The following is a 27,965-nucleotide window of genomic DNA, read 5'->3' as shown; positions in this document are numbered from 1 at the left end:
TGTTCTGTCATGAATGAATCAATCAGACTATGGTTTACAATCATCAAATATGTGTCTAGTTTGACATCTACGTACGAACGGATCTTAAGATATGTTATTCTGAATTAATTAAATAAACTTGTGTCATCTTTTTCAGAGTTGATGATGGAACAAACACAGATACATCCACGTTGACTATCAATCTATACAATGAAATTGATGAACCACCGACCTTTCCAGCATCCGATTACACTGGTACAATAGAGGAAGAACAGTCGTATGGAACAGTTGTAACATGGACAACAAACCCAGTAGCTGATATGATCGCAAGTTACAACGAAGTCGGTGACAGTAATCTGTATTACGAGCTATCCGGTACAGTTGTTTTACATATGATGCATATAGGGGGGGGGGTCCAAGTGTGTATATTATATGCTTCTATATTACATCATACATATGTTGGAAAAATAAATGTGATTTAACTGAACTAAATCTGCTGTAACTATTATCGCCATTATCGCAGTATTATTGCATTTATTATATAGGCTGTCGTTAGTTAATTCACAATGTGCATGTATGTAATTTATTCATCAGACGCAAGTTTAGCAATACGACAAGTTGCTCAGAATGGATCGTTCAACAACTAGCAACTATTGCATGTATTATTTCCATCACAATGGTGATTGTTTAAAAATCAGACTGATTTTATTAATTGAATTCATTTTGTTATGTACATTCGTCTGTATTTCCTACCTTTGTTATTTTCAGGGACAAATTCTGTCGATTTCAACTGCGACCGGTTAACAGGTGTTATCACAACATCCAGAAAATTAGACGCCGATGACGTATCATCAACAGCGAGCTACTCTCTAACATTAACAGTGGGAGATTCTGCCGGCCATACTGATACTACGACATTAAGCATTACACTGACTGATATCAACGATAATAAACCAATATTTTCACCGTCCTTGTATTATAAGGCAATTGACGAGAATAGTGGGGCTGGTAAGTCACCTAAATTTTAATCGAATAAGCTGTGATTTTTAAATACTAATTATATTATTCATTTTGAATTCAAATTGAACATTGCGCTGTTTATTACAGGTGTCATTGCAGCTACAATGACAGTGTCCGATGACGACGCTGGTGTATTCGGCACAGTAACCCTAACCATTACCAGTGGTGTTACTGCGAAATTTACATTGTCTGGGAATGAAATCTTAACAACAGCAGATCCATTGGACTATGAAACCACTACTAGTTACACTATGACAGTGACTGCAGCTGATGGGGGTGGTGAGATAAGCACAGCTACAGTTATTATTGATGTAAGCATACATTTCATAGTATGTGATATTGTACATGTTTTACTAGATTGTTACCATATACCAAACAATTAAAATTAAGAATACGTTTTAAAGCATTCATACTATTGAAACAAAGTTCACAAAATAACACGGAAAATATTCATTTATCTTTCATATATTACATTCTATATCAAGATATTTATTATTTATTAATTGTAGGTCGGAAAATTAAATGAATTTCCACCGATTTTCGATACTTTTCCTGCGACTGCTATCACGGTCGCTGAAAACAGCGCGCTTGGTTTTGAAGTTCTAGCAGCTGCAGATATAATAGCAAGTGATGACGATGATGGCTTGGATGGAGAAATAAGTTTTTCAATTAGTGCAGTTACAAGTAAGTTTACTTTAGATATATTGTTTTCATTTAACAATATCGTAGTTTGTAAAACATGCACATGGTGATGCTTTATTGCTCATTTCAGATGGTGGTATAAATAAATTCAGCATGGATTCTTCGACTGGTAGAATATTGACAACAAGTACATTCGACTACGAAAGTGGTTCTATTTCATACATTATTACGTGTGTTGCTGCCGATCAAGGATCCCCGGGACCAAGCAGCACAACAAGAAGCTTAACAGTTGATATATCAGATGAAAACGACAACGCTCCTTATTTTGATCAGAACTATTACTCATTGACAATCACTGAGGGTGACGTAATTGATACCGTCATTACAACTTTCAACGTGAACGACGACGATTCTGCAGCAATCACAACAATTAGTTACCAGTTCTACTCCGGTAATGACCTTGATAAGTTTAAGATGGATGATGCCACACATCAATTGAAGATTAAGACATTGGTTAACTTAGACGCTGGTCATCCGGACGTATATGATATAGTACTTCGTGTGCTGGACGGTGGCACGCCCGAGTTAACTGGCACCACGTCACTACACATTAGTGTCACGGAAACAAATGACTATGATCCTGTGTTTGGTACTACAACCCCGATCGCTATTTCCGTGAGTAATTATTTGCACTTGTTGAATGTATGTAGTATTATGCTGCGATCTGCTATCCTCTCGTGAATGGCAAAACTGATAGTAAACTTGTTCAATCTAAGGCTAGTGATGGCTTGGTAAATGTAAGATTCAACTATTCACTGGAATGTTTGTAATTGTATTATTTTTGATTATAGATATCTGAAAATACTAATCTTGGGAGTACTATAGCTGTTATCAACGTGAGCGATGATGATTATGGTTCGAGTGGCGATGTTACTCTGACAATCACCGGTGAGTAGTGGTCATGAAAATATTTCAATCAAACGATACACTATTAATTTGCATTTTCTAATTAATTTATTTTAATTACTTCACAGGCGGGGATACAGAAAATAATTTCCGTCTGGACGATGGGAATCTAGTGGTTAAAAAGTCAATAAAATACGAAGATACTGGGTCCCCAATTGTGTTAACAATCGAAGCCACTGATGACGGTGCAACACCACGGGTTGTATCAGAAGATATCTCAATCGCTGTCACGAATGAAAATAACTACAAACCAACCTGTTCTCCCAGGAATTATGCTACAACAGTCCCAGAAACAGCCGCCGCATCCGATCCAGTAAGTGCCAATATAGTATTTAAAATACTAAATAAACAAAGCTTAGATAAAATTAATTATTGTATAATAATTATTTTTTTACAGGTTGCCCAAATTGAATGTCAAGATATCGACCTAGACACTTTGACATACACTATAACTGCTGGTAATGGTGATAGTAATTTTGAAGTTGACGGTACCGGTCTCGTAACTGTTGCATCTTCAGGTAAGCTGTACAGGCCCCGATGTATCAACCTGTTGTAAGCTCCATAAACCCTGATGTATCAACCCTTAAATACACGACGATGACGAGTATTGTCTATTTTTCAAACCTTAGGATCCATTATTGACTACGAGTCGGGAATTCTTAAATATTCACTAACAGTTGAAGTTAGTGATGGAGCAAACACGCTCGACGTCCAAGTTACCGCAAATATTGAAGCTGTGAATGAGGACTCCCCTGTATTTGATACAGGTGCATGGACTGTTAATTTAGATGAAGACACTTCTAGTCAGGATATCATAGTATCGCTGGCGTCCTCAATAACTGACACAGACACCGGAGGACATGGTATAGTTGCCTACAAAATTACCTCAGGTTTGTTGCTGACTAATAATTTAAATGAAAAGAGGATATGATTGTAAAGTATAAAAAACACAAATCGGTAAATCGGTTATTGACAGAGCCATTTACAATTTGATTCCTTGTGGTTGTTTTTTACAGTCAGCCCAACAAGTGGGACAAGTAAATTCAGCATTGATGAACGTTCTGGTGAAATATTCCTTTTTGAATCATTGGACTATGAAGAGGAGACTTCTTATGATATTGCCGTTGAGGCTGAAGATGGTGGTGGATTGACAGATGCCGCAATCATTACGATTAACGTCATAGACCTCAATGATAATAGTCCATCATGCTTACAAACAAGTTATTCGGTGAACGTGAACGAACATACATGTGAGTTAACAATGAATGAATAATTTAATATACATGTTAGTTTTTGTTATTTTGAGCATTAACTGTACTGAACGTCAGAAAATCAACTATTGTTCTTTCAAATGATGTCAAATACTGGTCGTATTCTTGCATAATTTCACTAGAACAACATGTCGATGTCTTTTTCAGACACTTACACGGCAGTGAGCATGGCGGATTTAGGGTGTACTGATATTGACTCCGGTACACTGGGGACTGCGGGATTGGTATATTCTATTATTAGTCAAACACCATGTTGTGAGTTTGATGTTGATGTTAGTGGAGTGTATCTTCTTGGTAAGTACATACTTGGATTTCATTGTACCTTACTACACAGTTGCTGCATTGATTACAAGTTTATAATACACAAAAGTAACTTACATCAAAACTCATACACCCTCAATTAATATACACATGTATTCAAACTTTTCAGCTGACACTCTGGACTATGAAGCTGATAGACAATACACCATGACTCTTAGGGTTTCCGATGGAGGAACCACACCACCACAAACCCAAGATATTGCAATAAGCGTGACTGTTGATGCAATAGATGAAGGTGCACCCGTGTTTGCTGGCCCGTACAGTACATCAGTCTTGGAAGATGCTGAACCAGGCACTACTATTGAAACATGTATAGCAATAGACCCTGATTCAGATGACACTTTACATGGTCAAGTATCGTATGCAATAACAAATGGTAACACTGCTGAGCATTTTGCAATTGACTCCTCAACAGGAGTTGTCCAAACAATTGATCTACTGGACAGAGAAACAATAGACAGTTATACTTTAGAAATAACCGCAACCGATGGTAATGGAGGCACAGGTGTGGAAACATTAGATATCACAGTAACTGATGTAAATGACGTGGAACCATCGTGTACCCAATACTCGTATGCTCTAGATTTAGATGAAGACACACCAGTTGGTACATTATTCTCCTTAGTATGTACAGATGATGATCCAGCTGATTCTACTTTGACTTACACATTAACTAGTGGTGACGCATTGATGTTTGGTGTAAATACAGTTGGCGACGTGTACTTGCAATCTGCACTAGATTATGATGGTGTAAATAGTAATAGAAGTTATAGATTTGAAATAACTGTTTCAGATGTAGCATCACATAGTGTAGTTATAGAAGGATCAGTATATGTACTTCCGGTCAATGAAGACTCTCCTGCATTTACCACCGGTAAGTAATTTTTTGTCTTCAGTCTAAAAAAAGAAGATGCTGTACAGAATTCAAACATAGTATGTTCATTGAACATGATGGGGCAATTGTTTTTTTCAAAGTTTGGCCATTTTGTTTTAACTAATGTTGATATTTGACATGTCTTGACCGATCACACTCAAATTTTACATATAAATCATTTCTCACTTGTTAAAATTTAATACGACTCGTGTATAAAGATTTAAGATTGAAGTTATTTCCATCTTACACATAGATCATACGTCACATAACACATGATATGCACATTTCCTCATGTGATTATTAAATTTAAGATATCTAAATGGTGTCAATTTCAATTGTATGAATTGCAACAAAATCGAACATTGTTGTCATTCCGGAACTGAATTTCAGTCAAATTTGGTAGGTACATTGAACATGCATGGCACTTTTTCTGATCCAGATATTTTAAAATCGCTAACTCGTGGCAACTAGTATGGTATTCTAGTGCCATATCTTTTACGTGTTTTGTCGGTCAATGCAAAAACTGACAAAAATAATTAACTGACTCCAGTGTGTATCAAGTCGTTCATATTTGATGATAATTTAATAATTCATGAATATATAATGATATACCTCCAGCAAGAAATTAAAATCACACTACTAATGTAATCGTTCATCATACTAACCACATCAGATTAAATTGGCGTATTCCCCGCTTTTCTCTCGGATATTTGGATCATTAAAGACTACTTACCAATTGGGACCGTGTAATTGTCAATGTATTGTGTTCTTAAATAGTGATGACAAGACATTTAGTTGTGGTTATGTTTGTTCCTCATACAACAAGAGATATGTCCCCAATTAAACAGAGTATTACTATTTATGTATTACCTGACAGAATAGAAATTTAGAGATGTCGTATGTTGTTATATAGCATAATTAAATTCTTTACATTTTCACAGGTTTATACTCGCAGGATGTAGACGAAGATGTGGCAATAGGAAGCACATTACTCACAGTATTGGCCATCGATACAGATTCTAGCGATACAACAGATGGTGTTGTGGTATACACAATTGGGGATGCGTGTAGCTGTCCAGAGTTTCACATGAACAGACACACAGGAGATATAACGTTATTAACACTACTCGATTATGAAACTACTACGTCATACACATTGCCAATAGAGGCCACAGATGGGAGTACGACTGACTTTGCTATTATTGAAATACATGTAATAGATGTTAATGATAATGCACCAGTGTTTCTTCCAGTGTCGTATAGGTAAAGTAATTTGTATGTTCATATATACGTGTATTCTTGGCTGAGTCCACCCTGAGGTTTTATATTCATCCTGTATAATTGCAAACACTGAATGTAGAATATGTAGGACAGTGCTTCTAATATGACAATGTCAGTAACATATGAAAAAAATTATTCCCAGCTGAAGACCGCGAAATTCTACAAATTGAAAATGGATGTCCAGCTGCACCCACTAAACCCAATGCTTAAGTTGAAATCATTGCCATTTTTTCATGTGCAAGGTTCTGTGGGGGAAATGTCTTTGAATCAATGGTGCATATGTGGTTGTCTGTACGGAAAAAATATTTAAAAAATAATTATTTAGGGGTATGTTTTCATTATGGCATTGGTACATTATCAGCAGAAGTACCGCATCAAAGTTTACGCATGCTCTCCCATTAATAGATACATTTTACTGCATTCACAGTGAGATTGTGCAGGAGGAACTGCCAGCAGGACAGGTAGTTGCAACAGTGAATGTGACAGACATTGATTCTATCACTGACGATAATAATGTTATTCTACTTTATATTGCAAGTAAGTAATTCTTATTCAGTTAAATTAGCAATTAAATTAACATTTAACACTTAAAGGCCTTAACAGTTCACAATATATCATATTTTATTTTGTTTTTGCACTAGGTGGGACTGCATTTTCTGTTGATTCTGCTACAGGAGAAATCACCACAACTGGTTTGATTGATTATGAAACAATTCAGTTATTTAATCTAGAGGTTGTAGCAGAAGACCGTAATGGAGCATCGGGTGCAAACAGTGCCACAGCCCTCGTCACCATAGATATAGAACCAGTCAATGAATACACCCCCGTGTTTCAATCCACCTCATATAATATCTCAATCAGTGAGTTTACTGCAACAGGAGTAACAGTGCTCACCATATCGGCAACTGATGATGATTTAGCATCACATCCCCATGGTCAGGTTAAATACACTATCACATCCGGAAATGATGATGATAATTTTTCGTTGGACGATTCAACTGGAGAGCTTGTCGTGATTGGAAGTTTTGACTTTGAGACAGTGCCCTCATACACACTTGTTGTAACCGCTACAGATAGTACAGCAGCTCTTGGAGACCAGTTGTCTACTGATGTGGATGTTGAAATCATAATTGAAGATGAGAACGACAACACTCCCACATGTGATCCACAACCTTATGTCGTGAGCATATCGGAAAATGAAAGTACCGGAACAACAGTCACGACTCTTGTTATACAAGACAGCGATAGTGGTACCAATGGTGAAGTTGCTATAACTAAAGCAAGTGGTGATGAAAATAATGATTTTGTACTTACTAACTACGACCTTATACTGGATCAACAATTAATTTATCACGTGACACCAGTTTATGATATTGTGTTTAATGTGACTGACCGTGGATCCCCATCTTTGTCGACTAACTGTGCTGTCACAGTGAATGTTTTGCCAGAAAATAACTATACTCCTGTGTTTGGTATTGATCCCGATAATATTGTTATATCAGAGTCGTTGGAAATTGGCAGTGTTATTTACACTGCTATAGCTACTGATGAAGATGCAATTGGCTCTGATGGGAAAGTAACATACAACATTACTGAAGGAAATTCTGAAGAAAAATTTACAGTTGACCTCTACAGTGGAGATGTATTGACAAAATCGCTGCTTGATCGTGAAATAACTGACCAATATATCCTGGAAATAACTGCCACTGATGGTGGGGACACACCGCTTACTGGAACAGTTACACTATCTATCACTGTTGAAGATGTTAATGACAATACACCTATCTTCTCACAGGATATCTACACTACAAGTATACTAGAAAATATTAATATTGGCACTAGCGTCTTTACTGTGATAGCCACTGATATTGACAGTGGTGCTAACTCAAATATCGAATATAATATCACAGGTGGGATGAGTCATGAGGACTTCAATATTGACATTGCAACAGGTGAGATCACGACGGCTGCAGATATCGACTTTGAAACAAGGAAGATGTACAGTTTAACGGTTCAAGCAACTGATGGTGGAACACCAGTGAGATCATCAGACACCGTTGTTAGAATAAAGATCAATGATTATAATGATAATGTACCAGTCATTTTTCCCAATGGTGTAACGATTTCCATCTTTGAAAACTCTCCCAGTGATACTTTAGTCATTCCACAATGGGTAGTTGATGAAGACAGTGATGAAAATGGCAATGTTACGTTCCTACTCGCCGACGGTGATCCATTAGGACAGTTTTATATTGATAATTGGTCGGGGTTGATTTATACCTCTAATTTTGGGCCAATATTGGATCGAGAAGTTCAAGACACGTATGTATATATAAGTCAATAGACAGTTATGTTCATCAGAAAACTCTATTATCAGTGTAAGATACACTGTGATTGAGTTTGTTAACAAACATATAGATCTCGTATATAGGAACTGTGAGATGTTTTGAATGATTTTCTGTTAACTTTCAATGACACTGGATATTTTTCATTTAAGTTAATTGCAGCTTGTTTCTTGTCTAACTGTTTCATTCCGATGGAGAATATGACACAACAGATTTACATAACGTTTGTTGTTATTTTTAGATACCACTTACTTGTTAATGCTAGTGACCTAGGTACTCCTTCTTTGGCGTCAACTAGCACTGTAACTATAGTCATTGTGGATGAAAATGACAATTCCCCTGTCATAGTGAATCCTGGATCTTATGACACTACAATATCAGAAGATCAACATGTTGGGACTTCAGTACTCACTATTATTGCCACCGATGATGATGCAAATGAGAATGGACAGTTGACATATGACATAACATCTGGCAATGATGGCAAGTTTCACACATTATTTTTACCTATCTATATTATCACTGGTTCAGACAGAACACATCTTTTCATTGTATATTTCGTTAATTTCAGGTACGTTTGCTCTTGCATCAACATCTGGCGTATTGAGCGTGGTTATGCCATTGGACAGAGAAACGACAGCCTCTTATAGTCTAGAAGTCACAGTTACAGATAATGGACTTGTACCATTGTTTGCTCAGACAACTTTTACTATCACCATAGCTGACATCAATGATAACGTTCCGCAGTTTGCTCAGTCTGTTTTAAAATTATACGTAGCGGAAAATGTGCCATTGTCGACTTTAGTGGATACTTTATTAGCCACAGACCCTGACCTTGGTGACAATGGTCTCGTGAACTACACCATCAGCAGTGGTGTCAATGCTGATCATTTTATACTAGACATTGAGACTGGAGTGCTTATCACAGCGGCTGATATAGATAGAGAACTTATTGGGTCATATTTGTTCACTTGTAAAGCCGTTGATAATGGAAGTCCCACACTTTTTACTTCTGTGACAGTTGAGATTATTGTAGAAGATGAGAATGATAACTATCCTATATTTAATGAAGATGAATACAGTGTCACCATTGCTGAAGATCATGATGTTAACGCATATATATTGACTGTGGATGCCACTGACGCTGACAACGGTACCAATGCTGAGCTCACATACAGCTTTCATTCGAGTTTCCCTGTAGGAGATGAGTATTTCTCAATCGATGGTAGTACAGGAGAAATAACTTTAAAGCAAGCTGTAGATTATGAGGCAGTTCATACACTGGAGCTTGTTGTTATTTGTTCAGATAATGGTTCACCTGTGCTGACAACTACAACGACAGTTTATGTGTATTTAATTGACGTTAATGACAATGCTCCTAAATTCAATCCTACGTTCTACAGTGCCGAGGTAGCATCTGACAATGTTGCTGGGGAAACTATTGTGACTGTAACTGCTACTGATGCGGAGGATGGCGAAACTGTTAAATATGTTCTCACCATGGATGAATCACAACAATTCGTGATTGGCAGTAGCACTGGTATGGTATAATTTTATTACCCATGTTTGTCCGTTCTTTATTATTATTATTATTATTATTATTATTATTATTATTATTATTATTATTATTATTATTATTATTATTATTCAAGTTATCTGTTGAGCTAGAACATATTAGTCCCAAGGATAAGTAGAGATGGTACTAACTGATACGACACCACACAGTAGTCATTACTTAGACAATGAATGCAATAACAAGAACCGTTCCTAATTGTCCAACGAACTGGTGTAATACCACGTGGGTGTTATTATGTTGTAAACATTATGTCAGTCTGTTGTTGGTATGTCAGTCTAATGTTGGTTTATGTGTGATATGGCCATTGTAAACATTATGTCAGTCTCTTGTTGGTATGTCAGTCTAATGTTGGTTTATGTGTGATATAGCCATTGTAAACATTATGTCAGTCTGTTGTTGGTATGTCAGTCTAATGTTGGTTTATGTGTGATATGGCCATTGTAAACATTATGTCAGTCTCTTGTTGGTATGTCAGTATAATGTTGGTTTATATGTGATATAGCCATTGTAAACATTATGTCAGTCTATTGTTGGTATGTCAGTCTAATGTTGGTGTATGTGTGATATGGCCATTGTAAACATTATGTCAGTCTATTGTTGGTATGTCAGTATAATATTGGTGTATGGGTAATATACCCATTGTAAACATTATGTCAGTCTATTATTGGTATGTCAGTCTAATATTGGTGTATGGGTAATATACCCATTGTAAACATTATGTCAGTATATTGTTGGTATGTCAGTCTAACGTTGGTTTATGTGTGATATAGCCATTGTAAACATTATGTCAGTCTGTTTTTGGTATGTCAGTCTAATGTTGGTTTATATGTGATATAGCCATTGTAAACATTATGTCAGTCTGTTGTTGGTATATCAGTCTAATGTTGGTTTATGTGTGATATAGCCATTGTAAACATTATGTCAGTCTATTGTTGGTATGTCAGTCTAATGTTGGTGTATATGTGATATAGCCATTGTAAACATTATGTCAGTCTATTGTTGGTGTATGTGTGATATGGCCATTGTAAACATTATGCCAGTCTATTGTTGGTATGTCAGTCTAATGTTGGTTTATGGGTAATATACCCATTGTAAACATTATGTCAGTCTCTTGTTGGTATGTCAGTCTAATATTGGTGTATGGGTAATATACCCATTGTAAACATTATGTCAGTCTATTGTTGGTATGTCAGTCTAATGTTGGTTTATGTGTGATATGGCCATTGTAAACATTATGTCAGTCTATTGTTGGTATGTCAGTCTAATATTGGTGTATGGGTATTATACCCATTGTAAACATTATGTCAGTCTATTATTGGTATGTCAGTCTAATATTGGTGTATGGGTAATATACCCATTGTAAACATTATGTCAGTCTATTGTTGGTATGTCAGTCTATTGTTGGTTTATGTGTGATATGGCCATTGTAAACATAATGTCAGTCTATTGTTGGTATGTCAGTCTATTGTTGGTTTATGTGTGATATAGCCATTGTAAACATTATGTCAGTCTATTGTTGGTATGTCAGTCTAATATTGGTGTATGTGTGATATGGCCATTGTAAACATTATGTCAGTCTATTGTTGGTATGTCAGTCTATTGTTGGTTTATGTGTGATATGGCCATTGTAAACATAATGTCAGTCTATTGTTGGTATGTCAGTCTATTGTTGGTTTATGTGTGATATAGCCATTGTAAACATTATGCCAGTCTATTGTTGGTATGTCAGTCTAATATTGGTGTATGGGTAATATATCCATTGTAAACATTATGTCAGTCTATTGTTGGTATGTCAGTCTATTGTTGGTTTATGTGTGATATGGCCATTGTAAACATTATGTCAGTCTATTGTTGGTATGTCAGTCTAATGTTGGTTTATGTGTGATATGGCCATTGTAAACATTGTGCCAGTCTATTGTTGGTATGTCAGTCTAATGTTGGTTTATGTGTGATATGGCCATTGTAAACATTATGCCAGTCTATTATTGGTATGTCAGTCTAATATTGGTGTATGGGTAATATAGCCATTGTAAACATTATATCAGTATATTGTTGGTATGTCAGTCTAATGTTGGTTTATGTGTATTATAGCCATTGTAAACACTATGTCAGTCTATTGTTGGTATGTCAGTCTAATGTCGGTCCATGTGTAATATAGCCATTGTAAACATTATGTTAGTATATTGTTGGTATGTCAGTCTAATGTTGGTATGTCAGTCTAATGTTGGTTTATGTGTGATATAGCCATTGTAAACATTATGTCAGTCTATTGTTGGTATGTCAGTCTATTGTTGGTTTATGTGTGATATGGCCATTGTAAACATTATGCCAGTCTAATGTTGGTATGTCAGTCTAATATTGGTGTATGTGTGATATGGCCATTGTAAACATTATGTCAGTCTATTGTTGGTATGTCAGTCTAATGTTGGTTTATGTGTGATATGGCCATTGTAAACATTATGTCAGTCTATTGTTGGTATGTCAGTCTAATGTTGGTTGGTGTATGTGTGATATGGCCATTGTAAACATTATGTCAGTCTATTGTTGGTATGTCAGTCTAATATTGGTGTATGGGTAATATACCCATTGTAAACATTATGTCAGTCTATTATTGGTATGTCAGTCTAATATTGGTGTATGGGTAATATACCCATTGTAAACATTATGTCAGTCTATTGTTGGTATGTCAGTCTAATGTTGGTTTATGTGTGATATGGCCATTGTAAACATTATGTCAGTCTATTGTTGGTATGTCAGTCTAATATTGGTGTATGGGTAATATACCCATTGTAAACATTATGTCAGTCTATTATTGGTATGTCAGTCTAATGTTGGTTTATGGGTAATATACCCATTGTAAACATTATGTCAGTCTATTGTTGGTATGTCAGTCTATTGTTGGTTTATGTGTGATATGGCCATTGTAAACATAATGTCAGTCTATTGTGGGTATGTCAGTCTATTGTTGGTTTATGTGTGATATAGCCATTGTAAACATTATGCCAGTCTATTGTTGGTATGTCAGTCTATTGTTGGTTTAATTGTGATATGGCCATTGTAAACATTATGTCAGTCTAATGTTGGTATGTCAGTCTATTGTTGGTATGTCAGTCTATTGTTGGTATGTCAGTCTATTGTTGGTTTGTGTGTGATATAGTCATTGTAAACATTATGTCAGTCTATTGTTGGTATGTCAGTCTATTATTGGTTTATGTGTGATATAGTCATTGTAAACATTATGTCAGTCTAATGTTGGTATGTCAGTCTATTATTGGTTTATGTGTGATATAGCCATTGTAAACATTATGTCAGTCTATTATTGGTATGTCAGTCTATTATTGGTTTATGTGTGATATAGCCATTGTAAACATTATGTCAGTCTAATGTTGGTATGTCAGTCTATTATTGGTTTATGTGTGATATAGCCATTGTAAACATTATGTCAGTCTCTTGTTGGTATGTCAGTCTAATGTTGGTTTATGTGTGATATAGCCATTGTAAACATTATGTCAGTCTCTTGTTGGTATGTCAGTCTAATGTTGGTTTATGTGTGATATAGCCATTGTAAACATTATGTCAGTCTATTGTTGGTATGTCAGTCTAATGTTGGTTTATGTGTGATATGGCCATTGTAAACATTATGTCAGTCTATTGTTGGTATGTCAGTCTAATATTGGTGTATGGGTAATATACCCATTGTAAACATTATGTCAGTCTATTATTGGTATGTCAGTCTAATGTTGGTTTATGGGTAATATACCCATTGTAAACATTATGTCAGTCTATTGTTGGTATGTCAGTCTATTGTTGGTTTATGTGTGATATGGCCATTGTAAACATAATGTCAGTCTATTGTGGGTATGTCAGTCTATTGTTGGTTTATGTGTGATATAGCCATTGTAAACATTATGCCAGTCTATTGTTGGTATGTCAGTCTATTGTTGGTTTAATTGTGATATGGCCATTGTAAACATTATGTCAGTCTAATGTTGGTATGTCAGTCTATTGTTGGTATGTCAGTCTATTGTTGGTATGTCAGTCTATTGTTGGTTTGTGTGTGATATAGTCATTGTAAACATTATGTCAGTCTATTGTTGGTATGTCAGTCTATTATTGGTTTATGTGTGATATAGTCATTGTAAACATTATGTCAGTCTAATGTTGGTATGTCAGTCTATTATTGGTTTATGTGTGATATAGCCATTGTAAACATTATGTCAGTCTATTATTGGTATGTCAGTCTATTATTGGTTTATGTGTGATATAGCCATTGTAAACATTATGTCAGTCTAATGTTGGTATGTCAGTCTATTATTGGTTTATGTGTGATATAGCCATTGTAAACATTATGTCAGTCTCTTGTTGGTATGTCAGTCTAATGTTGGTTTATGTGTGATATAGCCATTGTAAACATTATGTCAGTCTCTTGTTGGTATGTCAGTCTAATGTTGGTTTATGTGTGATATAGCCATTGTAAACATTATGTCAGTCTATTGTTGGTATGTCAGTCTAATATTGGTTTATGTGTGATATGGCCATTGTAAACATTATGCCAGTCTATTGTTGGTATGTCAGTCTAATGTTGGTTTATGGGTAATATACCCATTGTAAACATTATGTCAGTCTCTTGTTGGTATGTCAGTCTAATATTGGTGTATGGGTAATATACCCATTGTAAACATTATGTCAGTCTATTGTTGGTATGTCAGTCTAATATTGGTTTATGGGTAATATACCCATTGTAAACATTATGTCAGTCTCTTGTTGGTATGTCAGTCTAATATTGGTGTATGGGTAATATACCCATTGTAAACATTATGTCAGTCTATTGTTGGTATGTCAGTCTAATATTGGTTTATGGGTAATATACCCATTGTAAACATTATGTCAGTCTATTGTTGGTATGTCAGTCTAATATTGGTGTATGTGTGATATGGCCATTGTAAACATTATGTCAGTCTCTTGTTGGTATGTCAGTCTAATATTGGTTTATGTGTGATATGGCCATTGTAAACATTATGTCAGTCTATTGTTGGTATGTCAGTCTAATATTGGTGTATGGGTATTATACCCATTGTAAACATTATGTCAGTCTATTATTGGTATGTCAGTCTAATATTGGTGTATGGGTAATATACCCATTGTAAACATTATGTCAGTCTATTGTTGGTATGTCAGTCTATTGTTGGTTTATGTGTGATATGGCCATTGTAAACATAATGTCAGTCTATTGTTGGTATGTCAGTCTATTGTTGGTTTATGTGTGATATAGCCATTGTAAACATTATGTCAGTCTATTGTTGGTATGTCAGTCTAATATTGGTGTATGTGTGATATGGCCATTGTAAACATTATGTCAGTCTATTGTTGGTATGTCAGTCTATTGTTGGTTTATGTGTGATATGGCCATTGTAAACATAATGTCAGTCTATTGTTGGTATGTCAGTCTATTGTTGGTTTATGTGTGATATAGCCATTGTAAACATTATGCCAGTCTATTGTTGGTATGTCAGTCTAATATTGGTGTATGGGTAATATATCCATTGTAAACATTATGTCAGTCTATTGTTGGTATGTCAGTCTATTGTTGGTTTATGTGTGATATGGCCATTGTAAACATTATGTCAGTCTATTGTTGGTATGTCAGTCTAATGTTGGTTTATGTGTGATATGGCCATTGTAAACATTGTGCCAGTCTATTGTTGGTATGTCAGTCTAATGTTGGTTTATGTGTGATATGGCCATTGTAAACATTATGCCAGTCTATTATTGGTATGTCAGTCTAATATTGGTGTATGGGTAATATAGCCATTGTAAACATTATATCAGTATATTGTTGGTATGTCAGTCTAATGTTGGTTTATGTGTATTATAGCCATTGTAAACACTATGTCAGTCTATTGTTGGTATGTCAGTCTAATGTCGGTCCATGTGTAATATAGCCATTGTAAACATTATGTTAGTATATTGTTGGTATGTCAGTCTAATGTTGGTATGTCAGTCTAATGTTGGTTTATGTGTGATATAGCCATTGTAAACATTATGTCAGTCTATTGTTGGTATGTCAGTCTATTGTTGGTTTATGTGTGATATGGCCATTGTAAACATTATGCCAGTCTAATGTTGGTATGTCAGTCTAATATTGGTGTATGTGTGATATGGCCATTGTAAACATTATGTCAGTCTATTGTTGGTATGTCAGTCTAATGTTGGTTTATGTGTGATATGGCCATTGTAAACATTATGTCAGTCTATTGTTGGTATGTCAGTCTAATGTTGGTTGGTGTATGTGTGATATGGCCATTGTAAACATTATGTCAGTCTATTGTTGGTATGTCAGTCTAATATTGGTGTATGGGTAATATACCCATTGTAAACATTATGTCAGTCTATTATTGGTATGTCAGTCTAATATTGGTGTATGGGTAATATACCCATTGTAAACATTATGTCAGTCTATTGTTGGTATGTCAGTCTAATGTTGGTTTATGTGTGATATGGCCATTGTAAACATTATGTCAGTCTATTGTTGGTATGTCAGTCTAATATTGGTGTATGGGTAATATACCCATTGTAAACATTATGTCAGTCTATTATTGGTATGTCAGTCTAATGTTGGTTTATGGGTAATATACCCATTGTAAACATTATGTCAGTCTATTGTTGGTATGTCAGTCTATTGTTGGTTTATGTGTGATATGGCCATTGTAAACATAATGTCAGTCTATTGTGGGTATGTCAGTCTATTGTTGGTTTATGTGTGATATAGCCATTGTAAACATTATGCCAGTCTATTGTTGGTATGTCAGTCTATTGTTGGTTTAATTGTGATATGGCCATTGTAAACATTATGTCAGTCTAATGTTGGTATGTCAGTCTATTGTTGGTATGTCAGTCTATTGTTGGTATGTCAGTCTATTGTTGGTTTGTGTGTGATATAGTCATTGTAAACATTATGTCAGTCTATTGTTGGTATGTCAGTCTATTATTGGTTTATGTGTGATATAGTCATTGTAAACATTATGTCAGTCTAATGTTGGTATGTCAGTCTATTATTGGTTTATGTGTGATATAGCCATTGTAAACATTATGTCAGTCTATTATTGGTATGTCAGTCTATTATTGGTTTATGTGTGATATAGCCATTGTAAACATTATGTCAGTCTAATGTTGGTATGTCAGTCTATTATTGGTTTATGTGTGATATAGCCATTGTAAACATTATGTCAGTCTCTTGTTGGTATGTCAGTCTAATGTTGGTTTATGTGTGATATAGCCATTGTAAACATTATGTCAGTCTCTTGTTGGTATGTCAGTCTAATGTTGGTTTATGTGTGATATAGCCATTGTAAACATTATGTCAGTCTATTGTTGGTATGTCAGTCTAATGTTGGTTTATGTGTGATATGGCCATTGTAAACATTATGTCAGTCTATTGTTGGTATGTCAGTCTAATATTGGTGTATGGGTAATATACCCATTGTAAACATTATGTCAGTCTATTATTGGTATGTCAGTCTAATGTTGGTTTATGGGTAATATACCCATTGTAAACATTATGTCAGTCTATTGTTGGTATGTCAGTCTATTGTTGGTTTATGTGTGATATGGCCATTGTAAACATAATGTCAGTCTATTGTGGGTATGTCAGTCTATTGTTGGTTTATGTGTGATATAGCCATTGTAAACATTATGCCAGTCTATTGTTGGTATGTCAGTCTATTGTTGGTTTAATTGTGATATGGCCATTGTAAACATTATGTCAGTCTAATGTTGGTATGTCAGTCTATTGTTGGTATGTCAGTCTATTGTTGGTATGTCAGTCTATTGTTGGTTTGTGTGTGATATAGTCATTGTAAACATTATGTCAGTCTATTGTTGGTATGTCAGTCTATTATTGGTTTATGTGTGATATAGTCATTGTAAACATTATGTCAGTCTAATGTTGGTATGTCAGTCTATTATTGGTTTATGTGTGATATAGCCATTGTAAACATTATGTCAGTCTATTATTGGTATGTCAGTCTATTATTGGTTTATGTGTGATATAGCCATTGTAAACATTATGTCAGTCTAATGTTGGTATGTCAGTCTATTATTGGTTTATGTGTGATATAGCCATTGTAAACATTATGTCAGTCTCTTGTTGGTATGTCAGTCTAATGTTGGTTTATGTGTGATATAGCCATTGTAAACATTATGTCAGTCTCTTGTTGGTATGTCAGTCTAATGTTGGTTTATGTGTGATATAGCCATTGTAAACATTATGTCAGTCTATTGTTGGTATGTCAGTCTAATATTGGTTTATGTGTGATATGGCCATTGTAAACATTATGCCAGTCTATTGTTGGTATGTCAGTCTAATGTTGGTTTATGGGTAATATACCCATTGTAAACATTATGTCAGTCTCTTGTTGGTATGTCAGTCTAATATTGGTGTATGGGTAATATACCCATTGTAAACATTATGTCAGTCTATTGTTGGTATGTCAGTCTAATATTGGTTTATGGGTAATATACCCATTGTAAACATTATGTCAGTCTCTTGTTGGTATGTCAGTCTAATATTGGTGTATGGGTAATATACCCATTGTAAACATTATGTCAGTCTATTGTTGGTATGTCAGTCTAATATTGGTTTATGGGTAATATACCCATTGTAAACATTATGTCAGTCTATTGTTGGTATGTCAGTCTAATATTGGTGTATGTGTGATATGGCCATTGTAAACATTATGTCAGTCTCTTGTTGGTATGTCAGTCTAATATTGGTTTATGTGTGATATGGCCATTGTAAACATTATGTCAGTCTATTGTTGGTTTACGTGTGATATAGCCATTGTAAACATTATGTCAGTCTCTTGTTGGTATGTCAGTCTAATATTGGTTTATGTGTGATATAGCCATTGTAAACATTATGTCAGTCTCTTGTTGGTATGTCAGTCTATTATTGGTTTATGTGTGATATAGCCATTGTAAACATTATGTCAGTCTCTTGTTGGTATGTCAGTCTATTATTGGTTTATGTGTGATATACCCATTGTAAACATTATGCCAGTCTATTGTTGGTATGTCAGTCTATTATTGGTTTATGTGTGATATAGCCATTGTAAACATTATGTCAGTCTCTTGTTGGTATGTCAGTCTAATGTTGGTTTATGTGTGATATAGCCATTGTAAACATTATGCCAGTCTATTGTTGGTATGTCAGTCTATTATTGGTTTATGTGTGATATAGCCATTGTAAACATTATGTCAGTCTCTTGTTGGTATGTCAGTCTAATGTTGGTTTATGTGTGATATAGCCATTGTAAACATTATGCCAGTCTATTGTTGGTATGTCAGTCTATTGTTGGTTTGTGTGTGATATGGCCATTGTAAACATTATGCCAGTCTATTGTTGGTATGTCAGTCTAATGTTGGTTTATGGGTAATATACCCATTGTAAACATTATGTCAGTCTCTTGTTGGTATGTCAGTCTAATATTGGTGTATGGGTAATATACCCATTGTAAACATTATGTCAGTCTATTGTTGGTATGTCAGTCTATTGTTGGTTTATGTGTGATATGGCCATTGTAAACATAATGTCAGTCTATTGTGGGTATGTCAGTCTATTGTTGGTTTATGTGTGATATAGCCATTGTAAACATTATGCCAGTCTATTGTTGGTATGTCAGTCTATTGTTGGTTTAATTGTGATATGGCCATTGTAAACATTATGTCAGTCTAATGTTGGTATGTCAGTCTATTGTTGGTATGTCAGTCTATTGTTGGTATGTCAGTCTATTGTTGGTTTGTGTGTGATATAGTCATTGTAAACATTATGTCAGTCTATTGTTGGTATGTCAGTCTATTATTGGTTTATGTGTGATATAGTCATTGTAAACATTATGTCAGTCTAATGTTGGTATGTCAGTCTATTATTGGTTTATGTGTGATATAGCCATTGTAAACATTATGTCAGTCTATTATTGGTATGTCAGTCTATTATTGGTTTATGTGTGATATAGCCATTGTAAACATTATGTCAGTCTAATGTTGGTATGTCAGTCTATTATTGGTTTATGTGTGATATAGCCATTGTAAACATTATGTCAGTCTCTTGTTGGTATGTCAGTCTAATGTTGGTTTATGTGTGATATAGCCATTGTAAACATTATGTCAGTCTCTTGTTGGTATGTCAGTCTAATGTTGGTTTATGTGTGATATAGCCATTGTAAACATTATGTCAGTCTATTGTTGGTATGTCAGTCTAATGTTGGTTTATGTGTGATATGGCCATTGTAAACATTATGTCAGTCTATTGTTGGTATGTCAGTCTAATATTGGTGTATGGGTAATATACCCATTGTAAACATTATGTCAGTCTATTATTGGTATGTCAGTCTAATGTTGGTTTATGGGTAATATACCCATTGTAAACATTATGTCAGTCTATTGTTGGTATGTCAGTCTATTGTTGGTTTATGTGTGATATGGCCATTGTAAACATAATGTCAGTCTATTGTGGGTATGTCAGTCTATTGTTGGTTTATGTGTGATATAGCCATTGTAAACATTATGCCAGTCTATTGTTGGTATGTCAGTCTATTGTTGGTTTAATTGTGATATGGCCATTGTAAACATTATGTCAGTCTAATGTTGGTATGTCAGTCTATTGTTGGTATGTCAGTCTATTGTTGGTATGTCAGTCTATTGTTGGTTTGTGTGTGATATAGTCATTGTAAACATTATGTCAGTCTATTGTTGGTATGTCAGTCTATTATTGGTTTATGTGTGATATAGTCATTGTAAACATTATGTCAGTCTAATGTTGGTATGTCAGTCTATTATTGGTTTATGTGTGATATAGCCATTGTAAACATTATGTCAGTCTATTATTGGTATGTCAGTCTATTATTGGTTTATGTGTGATATAGCCATTGTAAACATTATGTCAGTCTAATGTTGGTATGTCAGTCTATTATTGGTTTATGTGTGATATAGCCATTGTAAACATTATGTCAGTCTCTTGTTGGTATGTCAGTCTAATGTTGGTTTATGTGTGATATAGCCATTGTAAACATTATGTCAGTCTCTTGTTGGTATGTCAGTCTAATGTTGGTTTATGTGTGATATAGCCATTGTAAACATTATGTCAGTCTATTGTTGGTATGTCAGTCTAATATTGGTTTATGTGTGATATGGCCATTGTAAACATTATGCCAGTCTATTGTTGGTATGTCAGTCTAATGTTGGTTTATGGGTAATATACCCATTGTAAACATTATGTCAGTCTCTTGTTGGTATGTCAGTCTAATATTGGTGTATGGGTAATATACCCATTGTAAACATTATGTCAGTCTATTGTTGGTATGTCAGTCTAATATTGGTTTATGGGTAATATACCCATTGTAAACATTATGTCAGTCTCTTGTTGGTATGTCAGTCTAATATTGGTGTATGGGTAATATACCCATTGTAAACATTATGTCAGTCTATTGTTGGTATGTCAGTCTAATATTGGTTTATGGGTAATATACCCATTGTAAACATTATGTCAGTCTATTGTTGGTATGTCAGTCTAATATTGGTGTATGTGTGATATGGCCATTGTAAACATTATGTCAGTCTCTTGTTGGTATGTCAGTCTAATATTGGTTTATGTGTGATATGGCCATTGTAAACATTATGTCAGTCTATTGTTGGTTTACGTGTGATATAGCCATTGTAAACATTATGTCAGTCTCTTGTTGGTATGTCAGTCTAATATTGGTTTATGTGTGATATAGCCATTGTAAACATTATGTCAGTCTCTTGTTGGTATGTCAGTCTATTATTGGTTTATGTGTGATATAGCCATTGTAAACATTATGTCAGTCTCTTGTTGGTATGTCAGTCTATTATTGGTTTATGTGTGATATACCCATTGTAAACATTATGCCAGTCTATTGTTGGTATGTCAGTCTATTATTGGTTTATGTGTGATATAGCCATTGTAAACATTATGTCAGTCTCTTGTTGGTATGTCAGTCTAATGTTGGTTTATGTGTGATATAGCCATTGTAAACATTATGCCAGTCTATTGTTGGTATGTCAGTCTATTATTGGTTTATGTGTGATATAGCCATTGTAAACATTATGTCAGTCTCTTGTTGGTATGTCAGTCTAATGTTGGTTTATGTGTGATATAGCCATTGTAAACATTATGCCAGTCTATTGTTGGTATGTCAGTCTATTGTTGGTTTGTGTGTGATATGGCCATTGTAAACATTATGCCAGTCTATTGTTGGTATGTCAGTCTAATGTTGGTTTATGGGTAATATACCCATTGTAAACATTATGTCAGTCTCTTGTTGGTATGTCAGTCTAATATTGGTGTATGGGTAATATACCCATTGTAAACATTATGTCAGTCTATTGTTGGTATGTCAGTCTAATGTTGGTTTATGGGTAATATACCCATTGTAAACATTATGCCAGTCTATTGTTGGTATGTCAGTCTAATGTTGGTTTATGGGTAATATACCCATTGTAAACATTATGTCAGTCTCTTGTTGGTATGTCAGTCTAATATTGGTGTATGGGTAATATACCCATTGTAAACATTATGTCAGTCTATTATTGGTATGTCAGTCTAATGTTGTTTTATGGGTAATATACCCATTGTAAACATTATGTCAGTCTATTGTTGGTATGTCAGTCTAATATTGGTGTATGTGTGATATGGCCATTGTAAACATTATGTCAGTCTATTGTTGGTATGTCAGTCTAATGTTGGTGTATGTGTGATATGGTCATTGTAAACATGTCAGTCTGAGTTTGTTATATACTCTTGCAAACTCCTGATATTACTTCTTGGTAGCAAATTAATTTCAGTACTAGGGTACACATTGATCTATGTATGTGTATCAGGGTGTTTTGTCCCAAGCATATTGTTATAACTCCATTGTAGTCAGACATTATCATTTCACTTCCTAATTAGTTCTGCGTACTTCTGTATATTTTTTTCTATAAATAAACTTCTTTTGATTAGTGGTGCTGCAGTGAATGGTATGGGACCATAGGTAAAAACATTGTGGCATATTGCCTGAATAAGTACATGTATGCTTAGAAACGTGTTGGTTACACGAATGCCAACCCAACTGACACGGTTACAAATCGCTGTTGTGATTTCGACAATTCTATGAATACAATAGATCAGACAGCGCCCTTTTGTGCCTTCCTCCTAATCATAGAACTTGGGTTAGGCGCATGACAAAATTCTAGTATATTTCACCTGGGAGTAATACAAATAGCCTGTTTTCGAAACAAGTAAAACATATGTTTTTAGTTGTGAATATTGTGAACATGGACGCGTCGATGACATCACGTGTTTAATCTGTACACTATAAAGCTGACCCACACGTTCAGGTTTCTCGGTGTTGATTGGTTGATCATACATAAATAAGCAATCACTGTGAACAGTGCTCACATTGCTTGCGTGATTTCAATTCAGTTAGATATTTACGCCAGTTTATTCAGACTATGCTCCAACCAGTCAGACTGCTAGATTTAGATTAGCCATGTTATAATATATTATTTTTTAAATGTTTTCTTCTAGTTAAAATATATTGGCGGCAATGTTTCATCTCATAATCAGAGAGAAATGTGACCTATTCCCTTTTACCTACAGGAGACATCACATTAATTGAAGAGCAAACATTGCAAGCAGGGGAGAAGTATGAACTGCGCGTGGAAGCCGAAGACTATGGTTTACCCCAATTAACATCATCAGACGAAGCGGTTGTCAGAATTGATGCATTTGATCCTTCCATATGCCTTATAAAATTCTACATATCAAATTCATTGGTGGACTTCACACTGACGAAATCCGATTTTCTGCAAGCAATTACAAACATCATTCATGATTATTTCCCTACTGCACGGTGCGGAATATCACACATAACTGTTCAAGATGGGGGTACAACACTAAGCACGCGTAAACTACTTGTAGATGACGAGTAAGTACAATCGCCATGAAAACGAATATTTGTGATTTTATATTCAAGTATATAGCTCTAATTTCTGATTGTTAAATCGATAGAGCTGGCAAGCTTACTACAATGGATATAGCGTTGTCTTAATTACGAAACGATGTGCGTACAATATATTCTTAATGGACCTCGGTCAACAGCGCCTACTTACCAATCTGTGTGTATCTAATATTGTATGTTCTTACACTGTATGTATTCTATTTGCAGACAAATCATAGTATATCTATATGCTGTCGCTGACAATAGTACAGACGTAGAAGATGGTTTGAATCTGGCAAAGGACTTTGTACTCGCATCGTATATGTATGACTTATTTGCACAGGATTCTAGTGGCACTCCGTCTGACGAACTGCAAAGTAAGTGAAGCATGATATTTAGTAGATGTCCTGCCAGGTGAACAATTCCCATTCAATATTTGTTTAATCTTAGCTCTGAAATAGGAACAATATATAACATCGACAACGCCAACGCAAGTACAAGTAATGGGGAATTACAGTGTAATAGTTGCATGGACGAAAATATCCCCTATATCTATCATCATTTCCAAATGCAATAGAAGATAACTATAATTAAGTGTTTGAAGCCTGAATTTGCTGCATGTAATTATTGTACAGAATTCATTTAGTTGTGATAGGATAATTTATGCAGGTCATATTCAAATAGACCACAATGCACTGCTATTATGGGTTATGTGTGTTTAAGTGGTGGAGTGGTTTGTTTGGTAACTGTAACTGACACGTTTAGTGATGGCATCAAATCTGCCAAAGAAAAACAATTTGAAAACGAAACTAATTTTGTCTACGACATGTTAAACTATATGCTGCTCCGTTATATCTCCAAGGGTAACATACTTCTAGGGCATACCAGAACATGTTTTTAAGTTTTGGAGTGTGTTTTTGTTGTTTCCGATAAAAATCACAAGAAAACAATGCTATTAAAACCCCGTGCCGAATAGGAGATATCACTAATTTGTGACATATTAGCAACTCGAAGGATATCGATTTTCGCCTTTTCCAGTGAGACAGCTTCAGTCATAATGTCATATTGTTCATCTTTGACAGCACGTAGATCCATTTTCTGTGGCTGCTTGGCTACCGAGCTTATATTATCATAACTAAAAGCGGATGATTCAGTTTAACGAGGAATTGATTACAACATAGCACAGTGACACTCGGGTCATAAGATTGAAGTACAATTATAGCATGAGTCAGACTTAACGCTATAGGGTAACGCACTAGGTATAACATAACTTTTACGAATACGAACATTGTGTGGTATTTCATTGCAGTTCTTAAAATATCATTGAAATTAATAATACAAAATGCCAGTTGAAACAGCTATCGTTCTTTAACCTTTTTTATAACAGGTGGTGTGTTCGAACAATGGGATATTACTATGGTTGACTACGACTCACGTCCCGGTGAATGGTACCAGCTTTGGTGGGGAATTCTGCTCATTGTATTGGCCTGCCTTTCATTTGTCATCGCTTGTTTCTGTATAACTCTGTGTGTATACTGGTTTTGCTGTGCTAAGAAGAAGGATAAAAAGTATGTGATTTAACTACAAATACCCAATAATTTGTTTTCCTGTACACCTCAATAAATGTCTGTAATATTGTTTATACACTATGAATGAGAATATATATGTTTTAATAAAGTTGTTTGATAATCCATGTTGTTTTACATATTTAACTATGGTTTATCATGAACTAAAACAGTCATTTATTCAGCACACAAATTTAAGTAATAATTTATCTTTAAGGCATAATACTTTTTTTTTGACAATAACATGTCTAACTTCAATGTGTATTCGTTCATTACATGGTAGACTGAATGACAAAGATAAAGCAAAACCAACCATAATCCCAAGGTCATTTGCGCAAAGAAGTGCTTGGCTTCCAGGATCAGGTGAGTTCAAAATATTGTTAAAATAGTTTCAAAATATAGTAGTGAAAACGTTTATTAATGTTCATATCATGTATTGCTACCACGCATCGAAGTAACTACATTAAATATGAAAGTTTTTTCCGACTTTCATAAAATAAACTGCAATAAATGAATTCACAGTGATCATAATGACTATTTCTTACAGATAAAGAGAAACGTGTGGCAGATCCTACCCTCAGTGTATTGGCTTTGCCATCGGTATGTCCAGATCAGATTAATTTATGTTCAATTAATTTATTCGATTATATTCGATATTCTGTGGTTAACAATACATATTGTAACGACGCTGTATGTAAAAACGCAGTATAAACGTTTAACGTAATAACTCATTATATTCTTCAACAGGCACGATCAAACACTGTACAAACTACGAGAAAAAATCACACAGCTCGTCCAGATTATACGGTGACACCAGGTAATAGTTTACTTTTAAAATTTAAATATATGTTCGTGTATGTATTAAGTCGTTCGGTGTGGTATAGCATCCATCACTGGCATTCGTATCGGTAAATTGATTGGTCGTTGCACTCAATTTGAGATGTTTGCCAGAGGCGGAAGCACGAAATTTTACATGGAGAGGCGAGATCTGCTCACCAACTTCGCGACCTTACTAGGGGGTCCAGGGGCATACTCCCCCTTAAAAATTTTGAAATCATGACCCTCTGAAACGATATTCCTGCATTTTGAGGGGCACATCTTGTAGACACAAAGGGTTTCAGCTCGATTTTGAAGGAGCGACGCCCCTTTCCCAGCATTTATTTCGAGGGGCGACCGCAATTTTTAAAAACGGCAGCACGAAGCTCAATTTGAGGCATTGAATTACAATTGAATTACAATTTTGTAATGGTTGTTTGACATTATGATTCCTCTGTCCCTATCTACCAGTAAGTTGCCAATGTGTCTGTGTAATTATATTGATAACTCAAAATAAGTTTGAATTCTTCATCAACCGGGCATGATACAACATTCATCGATACGATATCATATCCAGCTGAACGATATAATTAAGCCCCAGTTACATTGTTTTGACATGTGCTTTTGTTCATATTTGTTTGTGTGAAAAAGGGGGTATCAAATATAGTGATCAGACTTATTTCATAGTGTGCTGAATTATTACAATTATTCCTGTAAAACAGCGTGTTTATAATACTCCACTTTTCTGTTCTCTTGCAGTTGAAACGAATAAACCACGGTATGGCGGAAGCCAGCTCGATGCATTCTAAAGAATGATTTATTTTTTATAACGAGGACATTTACATTGCCCAATAACGTGTGTTTTATATTTCCTTTCACTGTCTTTTTATTATTTTGTATATAAGAGTAAAATATATAACTCTGCAATTATTTTTTCATGAAACTATGCAACGATAATTATATTCGAGAATATGCTATTACCTTTACTCTATGTATTATTTATATATATACGTGTATAGTTCATAAAAACGTTATGTAGATATACACACATCTTATAAGTGTCCATTCCGTCTGTGTAATCAGCAAAATATAGTGGAGATGATGTCTGAATACTAGTGAATAAATGACAAGTCTTTTAACATTCCAAATGGTAGTGATTTTTCACGGGTGAGTGTGGACTATGAAAACATTTTTTCCATGAAAGCAGTGTATAAGATAATATAATCTGTTGATAACAATTAGGAATCACAGTTTTTCGAACGGGGCATGTTGTATCGTAATCCGAGGACAGTTTAACAGTTTGAGATAAGCC

At 34.9% G+C, this 27,965-nt stretch overlaps 1 protein-coding gene across 1 annotated transcript in view; it reads left to right on the top strand.

Annotated features, from left to right (window-relative positions):
* LOC100372350 (protocadherin Fat 4-like) overlaps positions 1-27,801 on the top strand; it is a 37,425-nt gene extending 9,624 nt beyond the window's left edge. Inside the window, exons 10-33 of the mRNA XM_078006472.2 lie at positions 137-354; positions 748-987; positions 1,087-1,310; positions 1,509-1,683; positions 1,772-2,316; positions 2,493-2,589; positions 2,676-2,920; positions 3,005-3,125; positions 3,237-3,497; positions 3,624-3,857; positions 4,026-4,172; positions 4,309-5,073; positions 6,015-6,336; positions 6,782-6,891; positions 6,996-8,676; positions 8,941-9,182; positions 9,271-10,239; positions 23,933-24,260; positions 24,501-24,649; positions 25,660-25,840; positions 26,121-26,200; positions 26,385-26,437; positions 26,585-26,654; positions 27,413-27,801. Of these exons, the coding sequence (XP_077862598.2) occupies positions 137-354; positions 748-987; positions 1,087-1,310; positions 1,509-1,683; positions 1,772-2,316; positions 2,493-2,589; positions 2,676-2,920; positions 3,005-3,125; positions 3,237-3,497; positions 3,624-3,857; positions 4,026-4,172; positions 4,309-5,073; positions 6,015-6,336; positions 6,782-6,891; positions 6,996-8,676; positions 8,941-9,182; positions 9,271-10,239; positions 23,933-24,260; positions 24,501-24,649; positions 25,660-25,840; positions 26,121-26,200; positions 26,385-26,437; positions 26,585-26,654; positions 27,413-27,462 (7,507 nt within the window). The 3' untranslated portion in view covers positions 27,463-27,801. The remainder of the gene's footprint in view (positions 1-136; positions 355-747; positions 988-1,086; positions 1,311-1,508; positions 1,684-1,771; positions 2,317-2,492; positions 2,590-2,675; positions 2,921-3,004; positions 3,126-3,236; positions 3,498-3,623; positions 3,858-4,025; positions 4,173-4,308; positions 5,074-6,014; positions 6,337-6,781; positions 6,892-6,995; positions 8,677-8,940; positions 9,183-9,270; positions 10,240-23,932; positions 24,261-24,500; positions 24,650-25,659; positions 25,841-26,120; positions 26,201-26,384; positions 26,438-26,584; positions 26,655-27,412) is intronic.
* The last annotated feature ends 164 nt before the right edge of the window (positions 27,802-27,965 follow it).

Source organism: Saccoglossus kowalevskii, chromosome 3 (genome assembly GCF_978046115.1).
Source record: "Saccoglossus kowalevskii chromosome 3, keSacKowa6.1, whole genome shotgun sequence".
Lineage (NCBI taxonomy): Eukaryota > Metazoa > Hemichordata > Enteropneusta > Harrimaniidae > Saccoglossus > Saccoglossus kowalevskii.
This window is presented reverse-complemented; position numbering and strand designations above follow the sequence as displayed.